Raw genomic sequence first — 15,217 nt, forward strand, 5'->3', positions numbered from 1 at the left:
CATTTTGGCATTCTCCCACAACCAACATACCTTCTTCCATGGCTTGCTACTGCCGAAGAAGACATCACAGCAACTGCCTCACCACAAAAACAAAGATGTCTCTTCTTGACGAGGGTTCTGGAACTACAAACTCCTGAAGATAACTGACTCTGATCCATGAGTATTGACATAGTAAGGGTAAGGGACGAAAACAGAGGAGGAGAAGTTTAAGGAAGAGGCGAAGAGAAGAGAGTTACAACTCAAAACCCTACTGAGTCTCGTTCATTTGTAAGGGGTAAGCGAGGGTTATAATGGTCAAATCACTCATTCTTAACGTTTTTTGTAATGTTTACCGTCAATAGGGACCTAATTGAAAAAAAAATACGTGTAGGGACCCAATTAAAAGGAAAAAAAGTATAGAGACCTAATTGAAAATTTCGCGAAACTATAAAGACCAACAGAGTAATTAAACCTTTTGATTAATATAATACGATTTTAGCCTCTTTTTAACTAAGATTTTCTAATTAGGATATTTATAGGACCAATAAAATATTCTTAAAATAGTTATGCTATAAGAAGCCAAAATTTATAAAAGAATATATATATATATATATATATATATATGATACAGTAGATAACAAATACATAATATTAAACAGAAAATATAAAATTACAAAGACCATGAAATAATACCCTATATTTATTTACGTCGATTAAACAAAATAATCAAGTTGCCAATGAGTTATAACCCAAATGACATAGTCTCTGTATACTCAATTAAGAGGTTGCAGATTCGATTCTCTTATCTTTAGTTAAAAAAAAAAAACAAAATAATCAGGTTATATATATATGCCACGTTTTCATTTATTTCTTTTGATGTGATATCATATACACTTGTAATTATATTGAATTAAATATTATTAAATAATAATTTAATCAAATTTATTAAATTATTTAATAACTTTTAATTATCAACTTCATCTAAAAACAAACTACAGGAGCTTTCATCATTATTTACAATCAAGACTTCTATTAAAGTAAAAACAATAATTGTATACAATTCACAAAAAATGATAGAAATAGTGGACATACACTAAAGTAATGAGCAGTTTCCACTTACTAATATCAACGCATATATGGAAATTCTACAGGGATGGTATAGTCTACTAATTAGTAGAAAAATGCTATTTTTTTTTTATTTTTTTATTTTTTGGTTTATCTAAACAGTATCTCCCAATTCGACAAGTTAAGGACTAATCCGTCACGGATTTGAGTTCCATTTAAGGGTCTGCCGCTAGCCAATGAGTTGCTACATACATAAGGCAAAATTCGAACTCCCGACACTTGCTTAAGCAGACGAGTGAGCTGACCACTCGACAAACCCAAGTTGATTAAAAATGTTATTTATTTAGTTAAAACTTGTTCATATTCTACCTCATTATTATGGTCAGGCCCAATATGGTAAAAAGGCCGAAACTAAAAGTTTGACCTTCATCATTTGATCGACTTTCTCAAAGAGGTTGGATTTAACATAAGCTGGCAGATTCAAATAAGTAACTACTCCCTAAAATTTTTTATCCACTTTTAGAAGGGAGATTTCAACAACCCAAAGATAAAGGAACGGTTATCCACTATCAGAAGCGGAACTACTTCAACAGTGGTTATTGGTCTATCACCTATAAATACAGTGAAGTACTCAGGTAAAACTAGGTCCAATACATTCAAAACCTGTTTAACCCCTTACTGACTTAAGTATTGGAATGTTTTTGTAGGTACCACCTCCCATTCTTTCACATACACAACTCAGACGGCAGTTCCAGACATAAATCAAGTCGGAAACCACCCTTCTCTAGCGCTTAGGCCTCACAAACAAGTCCAACCACCATCCGATTCTAAGTAAATCCTAAAACAGAACTCATCATATCATTCAACAATAAATTAATAAAATTTATTTATTAAATATAATTTAATATTTATATTAATCTAATAATAACTAAAAATACTAAAAATTACTACCCCAATAATTTCTCACAATAAAAACCTTTTAGGAGCAGACTTCTACATCTTACAAGTACTTCCGACTAAATTTACCCTAATAATAAATGGCATGGAAGAAAAATAAATAAAGAAATAATGTTTCTTTTTAATTTATTAAAGGGTTTTTATCTATGATACAAGAATACTGACACGAACACAATACGACATGAAATACATCGACACACAAATTTTAAAATCTTATAAGACACGAGGGCATATAAATTAATTTTTTAATTATTTTTAATGTCTTATTTTAATTATATAAAGTATTTAAAATATTTTTTATTTTGATAAATAACAATATATATTATTTTTAAATTTATTTCAAGAATACATGTTAACAATAAGAAAAGATACGTTGACACATACACGATGGTATTTAGATATGTCTAAACGTATCCAATTAAATTTTTTTATTTTTTATTATTAAGACGCAGTTGAACACAACAAACACGCATATCAGATAAGTATCAATGAGTGTCGTGTTCGAAATATATCTAACACGCAGACACCACAACTCAGTGAAGTATCCATACTTTATATTTAGGTCTTTACCATGAAATAAACTTCTTCAAACTCTATGTTAGAATATAATTAGGATCAATTAGAATTATTTAGTATATCTGAATATTTATTATAGAATATTACGTCCTTATTATTACGATTCTCTTAGCACCTATATATGTACCCTTCTATATTGTATCATTCTAGACAACTTGAATAGACAACTTGAATACACTCAATAATACACAAATCCTTTCTCCAGTTTAGTCTCTTATTTCTAACATGGTATCAGAGCCATCCTCCTTGAAGAGGATATATTGTTTTTTCTTTTGGTGAAATCACTGTATTTTTTCACACTTTTCCTCTATTCCATTTTTCTTGTCTTTTGTTACATCTTTGATACTTTTTCATCTCACCGACTAACCTATTCTCTCCGTCTTGTGTCTTTCCGAGTCAAATAATCAAACACCAATGTCATCCGTTGTTTACCTATTCTCATGGAGAAATCATATATTTTTCGCTCTCTTTCGCCAGTTTCGTTTCCTTGTGGCAGTTTCATCTGCTTCCTTATGACAATTCCGTCTGCGCTTCTTTCAGACAGCGACAGTTCCATCTGCACTTGCTTTGGATAGTTTCGTGTGCACTTCCTTCAAACAGCGGTAGTTCCATATGCCCTTCTTTTCGACAGTTTTGTCTGTGCTTCCTTTAGACAAGCGGCAGTTCCATCTGCGCTTCCTTCCAGCAATTTCATCTGCGCTTCCTTCTGACAGTTCCATCTGCACTTCCTTCAGATAGCGGCAGTTTCGTCTGCGCTTCCTTCAGACAAACGGCAGTTCTATCTGTGCTTCCTTTCGGCAGTTCCGTCTGCACCTATTTTATCAGTTTATGCAATTTTTTTCCTCTTTATTTCGTTGTTTTAAATAAGTTTCAAACTCAAATTGTCACTTGAGTTTGAGGGGGGTGTTAGAATATAATTAGGATAAATTAGAATTATTTAGTATATCTGAATATTTATTATAGAATATTACGTCCTTATTATTACGATTCTCTTAGCACCTATATTTATATCCTTCTATATTGTATCATTTTAGACAACTTGAATACACTCAATAATACACAAATTCTTTCTCCAGTTTAGTCTCTTGTTTCCAAAGAACAACATTAATTAATTGAATGTTATTGAAGGAGAAATTGATGTGGATTATTTTCTTCTTTATAAGTTTGAGTTTGTTGATGATGGGTGTGCCGGCAGAGATAAAGGGTGGGCATGTCACGTCGATGAGCATGATAAGGAAATTGTTATGCACTTATATCACACAGCACGTGACTATGGCTTCCATTGGGGGGCAACCCCTTTGAACCTTCAAAGTTAGTTGTTTCATTTGCATTGAATCATTGTGTTTGTTGTGGAAAAGCATCTTGTGTTTTCTGTCTTCTCAACATCATCAATTCATCAATGTTTGGATCAATTGAATCTGTAGCCATAACTTAATTTTCACTCCACAAATTCATTTGACCCTCAAACTTATTTTCCTAATTAATGGGATTTTTTTTTAAATGTTTCTTTGAAGTTATCTTTAGCACATTTTTATCATATAGTTTATATTTATTTTTGTTTTCAGAAAATAGAAAGTTAAAATGATGATAAACATTCTATATATATAGGAGATTGATAATATGAATATACGATTTTGTCATGTTCATTTTGAATATGAGAGGTTCAAAATTTTTCGTTAAAAGTTATAAAGAGATAGGTTATGCGTATGTGGAGAAAATATGTCGAATAAATAGACAGAAGATTATTTTTGGATGCATGTGTATTGTCCTATACAAATCTACTAGATAGTTTTGTCCAAGTCTACGTCCTAGTGTTATACACAAATCTATGTATGATATTAATTATTTAATTATCACAAACTCAGTGTCCATTTATACCAATAAAATTTAATGGTAATTAAATAATTAAAGAAATTTTGTTACAGTAGTGGAATTACAAAAAAAATCATCTAATGGTAATAGAATGATCTAGCCATATATTTTGTTTCTATTAACCAACATATCAATCTATTATCTATCTATTATTATATCGTATCATATCATCTGTCTTCTATTATATAAAAGAGATATAAAAATAAATTAATATCCAAATTATCTTTTTAAAATATCATTTATTTTATATATTTGTAAAATAAAACATTTTACTATTTAATATATTGAATAATTTTAAATTTATTATTATTATTATCGGCCTATTAATTATACACTAGTTATATATAACAAGGATTGAAAAAATTCTAGTATACAAATTTATATTCTTGAAATGTCATTTGTTTATATATATATAACTTGAGATTTTTTTTTGTTTGAATTAAAGTATTTACTATCTTGACTAACCTAACATTTGTTATTATTTAATTTTACATATTCAATAGACAAAAAAAAAAGGATTAATATGTCTATTAGGTTAATAGTCTGTTGATCACATTATTGTTTAAATTTCTGTTTTTTTTTTTAATTAAAGAAATAAAAGGAATTGAAACGTCATATGGAGTTTTAGGTCATTTAGTGTCTTGTAGGTGTGTAAAGGAATTTATGTAACATGACAAAGGGAAATGTCCAAAATCTCCGAGCATCGTGTACATGAGTCAGCTTTCTTCCAATCAGAATAATATTGGAAGTTTTGTCATGTGATTTACGTCAAACCATAACTTCATTCTTGAACTTTCATCATAGTAGAAACTAGAAACTAGAAACCCACTTTCTCCCTAAAAAATGCCACATGTTATTGAAGCTATAGCTCCATTTAGAATTTGTTTTTCAGGTTATATTATAAATTTAATTTTGATACACGGTCAAAATAAAATAATTTTATACGTATATCTAATGACATAATATTAAATAAATAAAAATAATTATTTTTTATATTGATTGCGTAAATAATTATTTAAAAGAACGAATATAATTATACGATTATATAATATATAAAAATTAAACACTTATATTATTATATGATAATGATTATTATTTAGTTCATTCATCCACCTTTTGGTTTACTATTATTTTATTTGGTCTATAACTAATCACCAATATGATTAGACCTTTTTGCATAACTACCATTACTCCATTAGGATATGTCTTTATTAGCAACCAACTTATGATAATTTTAAACAATGTATACTATTATACATTATCATCACTTTATTATTGAGCTACTTATTTTTAGTTAAGACGTCCTTTGTGTATCGGTCTAGTCATATTAGAAAAAAAAGGGGGGGGGGGGGAGAAATATTATAAAAAAAAAATGTGTTATTAGAGAGTGATAAACTTTGTTAGAATTTGGTTGATTTCTGTTGAAGACTTTATTATATATTTTTTACCTCATTTTAAAAATTGAGTGGACTCAGGGTTTAATATATATAACCCTAAAACTTAGTTTAAAAAGTAAAAGTCACTTAACATTTCTAAAGACTATTATGATCATACATTCATACTCTCTAGCGATATAAAACTTTTAATAAACTTGTAATTAAGAAATCCAATTATTAAACAAATTAAGATCTGATACTAATTTACAATCATCTATGGTTTATTATTGTCATTTTTATATCTTAACTACTAATAAAAAAATATTATATATACATAAAAATTAACAACTATGTATTTATATATATTTCCTATTATAATATATATTTTATATTGATAACTGATTAATTTTTTTTTTTTTGTGCACAGAGCATATTGGGCTTGAATAATACATATTAAGATTACTTAACAAATGAAGAGAATAGAAAATGGAAGATAAAGATGTATAAAAAATGGATAGCATTAAGAATGGTGGAGGGAACAAGGGTAAGGCCCTTAATCAGTAGTAGTGGATGACAAGTCACTCTCAAAGGCGTGTTTGGCAAAGGGGACAACCTTCATGCCTGTGACTTTGTCATCTTAGGTGGACAATGGGACATGTCCAATTTCTCCAAACCATTTGGGCCCCACAACAACAATCTCACACACCACAAATTTTCTTCCTTTATTCATCATATCATATCTTCAACTCTCTTCTTAGTTCCCACTATTATAAATACATTGCCCTAGTACAATTATTATTCATACCATACAAACATTATAGCTTCTTCATTCATTCAAGTTCTCTCATTTTCTTCACATATCCAACAATTCAAACAATGGCAGCTAATGTATACTCTGTTAGAAGCTCCAAGATTCGTTCATGGGAGAGGTGTTCCAAACAAGTTAGGCAACAAAGGACAAGGCTTTACATAATTTGGAGATGCACTGTCTTGCTCTTGTGTTGGCATGACTAAACTCTCCCAATCTCGTCGGCGGAATGTCAAGTCCCACATCGGTTAAGTTTGGACTAAGAAAAGAGTACATATTTTAGAATATCTATAATTTTATTCTCTTAGAAATTTAGATCAAGATGTAGAGGTGGATCTATTGATTTAGAATTCTTCAATTTGTGGTGAAGCTGAATTTGGGGTTCCAATTTGTGATTACTAACCATATACTTTGAGATAAGTAGTAGTGATGAAATTGTATTGTTGTATTATTGTACCTTATGGAAATTAAGTATAAGTTTTGGGGGTGGTAGTACTAGTAAGATCATCAATACTAACAAGGTTTTATATATGTTAGGTTGTAGGGTAGGTAAAGAAATTAAAGTAGGAGCTTAAGAGCAAGATTCATAGTGAAATGTGTAAGCTATGAACAAGCATTGTATTGTAAATAATTCAAAATTGAAGATGAAGATTATATTCCTTTATATTATGACTTCATCAACTAAGCCCTTGATTCTCAGTTTTGTTTAGTATTTTTTGTTTAATATTAGCTTTTAATTATTGCCATTGAATCAATAGTTGCAATGTGCAAATTTGGTGGACAAATATGATTGAAATTTGGTGATTTTTCTTTCAAGTTAACAAAGAGTTTGCTCTTAATATATAATTATCTTAATGAAATTAAAGAAATAAAAAAATGAAAACAAAAACCAGTTCCGGAATCAACCATGCATTATTATAAGCAACCTCCAAATTCCAAAGTGAGAGTTTAAAAATTTTAAATCAATGGATCACCAACCATTTCCTAACACTAAAAGTTAAGATATTGGATTGAAGTGCATTTTATCTTACTTCTGGATAGCATGGAATCCTCATTTTGTTGAGTGTTAAATTTTTCAATGTGGCAATGAAGAAGAACAAAAACCATATATTATACAAGCTTTTCAATTCCAAAATGAAGCTAAGAATAGGGCATCACTTTTTCTAGGGTGGTGGTGGGGGGGGGGGGGGGTTGTAGTTAATGTTAATATTGGTTTACACTTTACAACATATGATGATGCTAACATAATGGGTTTTCAGTCATGTTCCAATTAGGTTGCACAAGTGGGCAGTGTCATTCATTCACTTGGAATATGATGGCATCCAAACATGACATAAAGTAACAATAATAGGAAGACAATAACATTCATCAATGCCTTTGAAAACACCACCTTGTTCTTTGGACACACAAATCACTTGTAGGGGTCCTTTATTTGGATTAGAGATAATACTAAATTAAATTATTTAGACTCAATAGTAATTTGTTTGATTGAACTACATTAATGATAATTCACATTCCTAATAATTCTTATCTTTTAGAGTTTTAGGTATTAATCTGTGTTATCCAATTCAAACTCCTTTAAAGGGAGAAAATGAAAATCTAATTATCTTTAAATTAAATATATAAAATTTATACATGATAAAAATTATAAATTAAACAGTGATTAATTTTTTTTATTACTTTACATATCTCTGAATTTTCTCTATTATCCTACAGAGCATGATGGCATTGAGACTGTTACATCAAGCATCCCAAATTCTACAAAAAAGTTTATTTAGAAAGTGATAATCTTTTGAACACTACAATATATTATAACACTACTCATAATATAAAAAGTGATGATATTTATAGAGGTACCTACATTACTAGCAATCTCATTATTATACAATTTATCAGATGCACTCATGATTACTTCTAATCAAAGATGTTCTAATGTTCATTTACCAAGAAATGTATTGTTATTGACCAATTACATTCCACTATGTTGTTTTGGGGGAAAAAAAACCGCATCAAGTTTTCCTTTTCCTTTTTAATTACTATTAATTCGATAGTTAAAATTTTTCAATTCCTGCAATAATATATGTTCAATAAGATAGTAAACAAAAAAATATAAAATTATTGCACATCTGATAAGTGATAACCAAAAGTAAGAAACCGGGTATAAGAAAAATTCACCTAATTATGTTTTCTGTACAAAATTGCAGAAAGATTGAAGAGTTGAACTTTTCAAGTTACTAGCTATTTACTACTACCTACTACGGCTACTCATATTTGAAATAGAAGATATAAGCAAAATACCTAACATAACTACCACTCAAAAATATCCCATCCGTCATCAACAAGATCCTTGTTGTCATCATTAGCTTTGAATTTTTCCATCTCCCTCTCCTTCAACTTCAACTTCAGCTTCTCCTTTAACTTTTCATGTTCCTTTTCCTTCTCCATATCCACCTTCTCCTCCTCCTCCTTCTTCCCCTCATCATCATGCCAACTTTTCTTAGAAGAAAGGCTTGCAACTGAGGCAGCTGGACTAGTCTTCAGTAGTTCAGTCGAATCACTGAGCACAGAACCAGCTTCCGATGCCGCCGAGGTTTTGTGGGATGAACCTGAAGATGCTAAGATGCAACTGGTCTCCTTTGAGGTGAAGGATTGGCTCAAAGGAAGATTTGCATCAAATTTCTCTTTTAGAAGCCTAATGTCCTGACAAATAACAGATATTTCTCCTCTGCAGAGTAAACAAGTAAAAGATAAAATAACATCAGGATAGGAAGTTTTTAAGAAAATCATAATTAACAAAGTCAAGAATATGCACACATACCATTGGTTTGCAAATTATCAACTCATAACCAAAACTAAAACAATGTAGAAAAGGTTAACAACCATTTCTAGCATTTTTTTAAAAAAACCAACAGTAAGTTTTTGAGATTAATTGATAATTGACAGCAAAGAGGATGAGATAATGGAAACAAGCAGGAAAATACATATTTAAAAAAGAAGCCTGAAAACACTTACTGCAAGACATCAACAACCCGCCCACGGTCCATCAGGAACTCCCGTAACTGGCAAGAAGAAAAAACAAGAATCGGAACACTATAAATATTAGAAATATATTCCTCAATGAAATAATAAAATAAATGGTATAGCAGGGAAAGCACAAACCTTTGAATTCTCTTCTGCCTCCTTTTGTAGCCTTAAGGACTCCAGTGCTACCTTATTCATCTCCTCTTCCTGTTCAGCAAGAAGTTTTCTTGCAGATTCCTCCTTTTCCAGCTTTTCATGCTCAGCTGCTTTCCTCAATTCCTCTGCTGCAGCTAGTCGTGATTCAAGATTTTGGCGCATCTGGAAGCACACCGAGGAGATGAACCAAAATAAGAATCTAGTAATTTTATTCCTTTGATATCAAGTAAAGTAATCCAAATGTGGGGAACAGCTTTTACATCCATTATTACATAAACTTATGGAGAAAATGTTTGAAGAACAATTTTCAACTAAACAAGTTAAATTGTAAACAACCTCTTCAAGAATGGCAAGAGACTTGTCCCTCTCTTCAGACAAACCGAGCAGACGAGATTGAAGTTCCCTAAGTTCAGTTGCAAGAATTGCCTTTTCTCCATAAACTTCTCCTGCATGCTGCAAAAAGAATACTTGGGGTAAAAAATGTGTTCATTAACACAGCAGCACCAAACATTTAGTAACTTTTTAGATCAACAATTATTCTTATTGTGTACAACCATGTCATTTGCTTCTTTGGCATGTTCCAGCATTGTTTGATATTCTTCCACCCTAGCAAGAATATCGCAGCCTCCTGTAGCAGCTTCCATATTGGCCTCCTTTGCAGATTTCTCCTGAAGCTCCACTTCTCTCATTAAGTTCATAAGAGATTCCATTGATGAAAACAAAGTTCCCTGTATCATTATCAATATCAAATAAAATATTAATATAAAGTAAGAAGTTCTTAACAGATTTCATCTAGCAAATTGTTATTACATTATTCTAAACTCTTAATATTCACATATTAACTAAACCTTCCATTTAACAATTATAAATTGCTAGACGTCATTCGGTGTAGCAATGACATTACTTTCACAATCCAAGCCATTTATCATTATAAAGCTACTAGCAATGACTATAACATTCAATATAATAAGCAGCGGCTAAAATACCTTGTTAGTTTTTGCTTCATCAATTATCTCCTCAAGCACATCAATCCTGCATATTTGACTAGATTGGACAGTTTTATTATTCTGATGAATTTCATCAACAGCACCATTACTTTCAATTGCAAGAAAATCTTGCTTTGAAGATGCAGAAACATTCTCTAGATCATCATTAACTGTATCTCCTTGAACATGACAAACAGCTTGACCCTCAGCATCTTCTTTGTCAATCAAGGCAGTTTCACATTTGTCCAGCAAGAGGTTTTCAGTAGAAATAGTAGCAGCAGAACTAACAAAACCCATCAATTCTTCAGTCAGAACGTTCGCATTTGCATTAGCATTTTCATCCAAGGAAACTGACTCCTTGATAACGTCACGTTCAATCTGTTGACACACCCCAGCAGAAATCAGATTTTCGCTGTCAGCATCTACATCAACTTGTCCCCACTCCCAATTTTCATAAGCATCCTGCCTAAAACCATTTGATGTATCCTTCTTAGCTGTCTTACTTGAGGTCTCTCCAGTAAAGTTATCTTCACCATTCCAAAGAACATTTAGATCCAGAATTTGATTTCGCCCAAGAACTCTAGCAGTACCATCATTTGAATTGCTGGCAACATCCAGAGACACATTCAGATCTGGTGTACTAGAACAATCAACAGTTTTAGTAATTTGTATGGGCATCAATTGTGGAGCAGAAGAAAACCCTCCATCATTAACACAAGCATAGTTTCCAGCCGTATTGGTTATTTCTACAGGTATAGAAGGTGAAGCAAAAGAAGGCCCAACATCTTTAACATCAACACGCCGACGATGTCTCAACTTATTCCCTTCCTCCTCCCGTTCAACTGCAAATTGAGCACATCATAAGAAGTTTATTAGGAAACCAGTTCAACATTATGCAGATAACAAGTAAATGCACCTTGCAAATTTATTGGCACTCCAGGGCCATTATCCTGTGGAGGAGTAGCAGGAGGGTTGTTGCTTTTTGGAATAAAAGGAATAATTTCAGTAAGAACAATTTCAGCAGCTTGATCGGCATCCTTTGGATGTTCAATAGCCACAGCCCTCAGTATTCTGGAATCAACCTGCATATTGCAAAATGATGAAACAGAGCATTCATTTTGGAATCAGGAGAGAGTGATGCTTATATGCTGATCGCATATGGATATTAATACACAAAAAAATACTCTGGAATTTGGTAAGTATAGTCTCAAAAAATGCTTTCAAGCTTGTTCTCATGTATATGGAAACTACCAGTGTTGGTTTCTGAAAATTTGAAGACTATATACTTTTTTACCAATCACATAGTGTTAAATAACTAAATATCCGAAATTGTTCAGGTGAAATTAGTAGTGCCCTCTAAGGATTTTAGGTGAAAACCACAGCATATAACGCTATTCATTCATCCGAAAACACGCAGCTATTATGTGTTTAATACTCAGCTAGAATCTCCAACACTGAATAATCTTTCTTTTTTTAATTAATTAAATATTTGAATACCGATTCAATCCCACAATTCAAAATTCTCATCTAGAATACAATATAATAACACCAGATCACAGTGTGGCGATTATTATACTTAAATTAAACAATAGATTATCATAATTCAATTACATTCTCAACTTTTAAAAAAGGTAAAGAGCAAATACCTGTGGAAATATATCCTGCAAGCTCCTATATACCGAATTGAAACCCATGATCAACAGATATTATCTGCAAGTTCATGTTATCAGAAAAAGGGGGTTAATAAACACAATGAATAGGAGGATCATTTTAAAAACGATAATACACAATTATCTGATCATGCAATTACAGATACAGATACACAACAAAATATGCGATCAAAACCCCAAACAGCTGCAAGATTACAATTCATGAATTATTCAAATAATCCAGTTGCAAAATTCACTCATAAACCCTAAAAGAATCTCTTCGTCACCCAAAAAACGAACATGTAGACAGAAAAAGCGGCAATCAAATTGAAAAAAAGAGAGAATCTTTTTCCCCCTGAATTGGAAAGTTTTCTTTTTCTCTTTAATTTTTATTTTCAGCTGAACAAAATCGCGTGGCAAAAGTGCAAAAAACCCTTCAATTTTTCATCCATAAGCTCAAATCATAATCCTATAAGCATAATTCAGCTAACCTTAATAGAAATAGTGAGAATTTAGAACCAAAAACAGAAACAGATTAAAATAAACAAGAATTGAGTGCAAAAAAGGTGAGAATTGAGAAAAAAAAATAGATAGAGAAATTGGTGAAGAGAACAATGAAGAAGAAGAAGTGACCTAAGAGCAATGGAGAGTGTGAAAGTGAAAAGAAGAAAAAACGAATTTGGACGATTATTATTGTTACGACGCTTTGTTTCGTAATACGGATTTGTATTTGTAGCTTCATTTTTTTTATTTTTTTAAATGTTTTAAAAAATAAAGAAAAAAAAGGAAAAATTGAAAATGAGGGACGAAAAGGAGGACCCATGCTTGCTTAATGGCTAAGGCCTTCACACTTCATGGTTGACGGCTTTCTTTAGAAGATCAAAAATCAAATTTAATTTAAATTTTGAATTCTTAAATAATTAATATGTGATTCAAAAGTCACAACAAAAAAATTAATATGATTCAATATACAAATCATAGCGTTGTCAACTCAGAATGTTCAAATTTTAATGTATTTGTAAAAATAAAATAAAAATTAATCGCTTTTTAATTAATGGCTAAAAAATTTAAATATGAATTATAATTTTTGGTATTTTTTAAAATTGTTGGAGGTATATTTAAAAATTAAAAAAATTGGAATACACAAATTTAATGTTTAAAAATTTAAAAAAATTGGAGTACAAAAATCGGACTCCAAATCCTTTTAAAATTTTTAAATACAAATCGAAAGCTCCGAGTACATAAGTCAAAGAGTCCAATTTCTATACCTTTTAAAAATTGGACGATCCAATTTCTATTTTCCTAAATTAAATCATCCCACATTTTAAAAAAAATACCACACCAATTCAAAATTAAAAAATACCATTATTAATCAAATATTAAAAATAAAAAAATGTTAATTTAAACATAATTAATTATTTAATTATTTTAATATCTTATTAATTCTCTCATTTAAAAAATTTATATCTTTATCATTTAAAGAGAAAAAAAATCACTATTTTCTAGAAAAAAAATCAGTTACTTATCCATATTAGCCAATACTAACAATTTTCAAATTAAAAATTTTGTTTTATATTTATTTATTATTTTCAAACATTATTTGTTTTGGAAAAGTTATATATATTTAAAAAAAAATTATTAGGTGAACAGGTTTTTTTTTAACTAAATTCAATCAATTTTTTTTTTTCTTTTAACTAATGTTTTTTATTGATTCTTACATTATTGGACCAACTTAGTTATCAAAGTAATTTAATTATATAATATTATTGATATAATAATCATTATTTTATATTTACTATTTTTTTTTGTAAACGGGGTTTTTTTAGTAAAAAATATAAAGATTGTGTATTTTATATTTTGATATAAATTTTATATAAATGTTTTATTTTTTTGTGTAAAACTGTACATACTGAATATTTCATATTTGTTTTGAAATGATAGTAAAGTTTTATACAATACATGATCATAATCTACAACGCCATATTGTTCTGCATTACGAACCTTCCTTTCTTGTCAGCAATGTCTCTTTCTACATGTACTATTCTTTGCGAGTGCCTGGCATCTTCTTTTGGATACAACAATTGAAATCATGAAAGTATATACTTTTAGAGTGTCAAAATTACATGACGAAAATGTTGTATATCAGTACTCTCTGCTTAGTAGAACATTTTCCCTATCAAATTTTTGGTGTTTTGAAATAGATATTTGATTGCACCAGTAGTATCTTAACGAAACCTAAAAGGCAGATAATTATGTTCCATATACATAAAAAAAACCCTACTGTTTATACACTTAAATATTATGTCAGATTGATCACCCCATCAATTAAATTATTAAATTATAATGCCATGATGTGTGGTTTAATCATTTTGTTATAAACCATCAATCAATGGTCTGCATTAAAATTATTTATTAAAATCAGTTATTAATATAAAATATATATTAAAATATAAAATATAATAAAATAAATTAAATGGTATATATTTATATATAAATATATAATTGATGTTGATAAATAATTAAATATATATTATTTTTTATATTTATTTAATTAATAGAAAATCAATAAACTATAACTCAAATAACAGTCTCTTCATATTTATATAGAGATTGTGAGTTCGAAACTTCTTATCCTTGGTTAAAAAAATGATAGAAAAACCAATTTAATTCATTGTTATATATTTTTATTAATTTAAAATATTTAGTTTTTTAAACTAAATTGACATAATTTGATTTTTCAAAAACTATTTTAACCGTTAATTCTATTAAAAA

The 15,217-nt window shown here is 29.8% G+C and overlaps 1 protein-coding gene across 2 annotated transcripts; it reads right to left on the reverse strand.

The window, feature by feature from the left end:
- Positions 1-8,741: 8,741 nt before the first annotated feature.
- Positions 8,742-13,292, reverse strand: LOC112728399 (uncharacterized). 2 transcript variants are annotated; one of them, XM_025778513.3, is made up of 9 exons: positions 13,079-13,292; positions 12,443-12,506; positions 11,713-11,878; positions 10,797-11,638; positions 10,365-10,538; positions 10,147-10,263; positions 9,793-9,972; positions 9,646-9,692; positions 8,742-9,358 (listed from the first exon to the last, which is right to left on the reverse strand). In XM_025778513.3, the coding sequence occupies exons 2-9, from the start codon at positions 12,488-12,490 to the stop codon at positions 8,941-8,943; spliced, it is 1,992 nt and encodes a 663-aa protein (XP_025634298.1). In that variant the 5' UTR covers positions 12,491-12,506; positions 13,079-13,292; the 3' UTR covers positions 8,742-8,940. The 2 variants fall into 2 exon arrangements, with proteins under 2 accessions (XP_025634298.1, XP_025634299.1); XM_025778514.3 differs by having other exon boundaries at positions 12,937-13,148.
- Between the last annotated feature and the right edge of the window lie 1,925 nt (positions 13,293-15,217).

Source organism: Arachis hypogaea, chromosome 12 (assembly GCF_003086295.3).
Source record: "Arachis hypogaea cultivar Tifrunner chromosome 12, arahy.Tifrunner.gnm2.J5K5, whole genome shotgun sequence".
Lineage (NCBI taxonomy): Eukaryota > Viridiplantae > Streptophyta > Magnoliopsida > Fabales > Fabaceae > Arachis > Arachis hypogaea.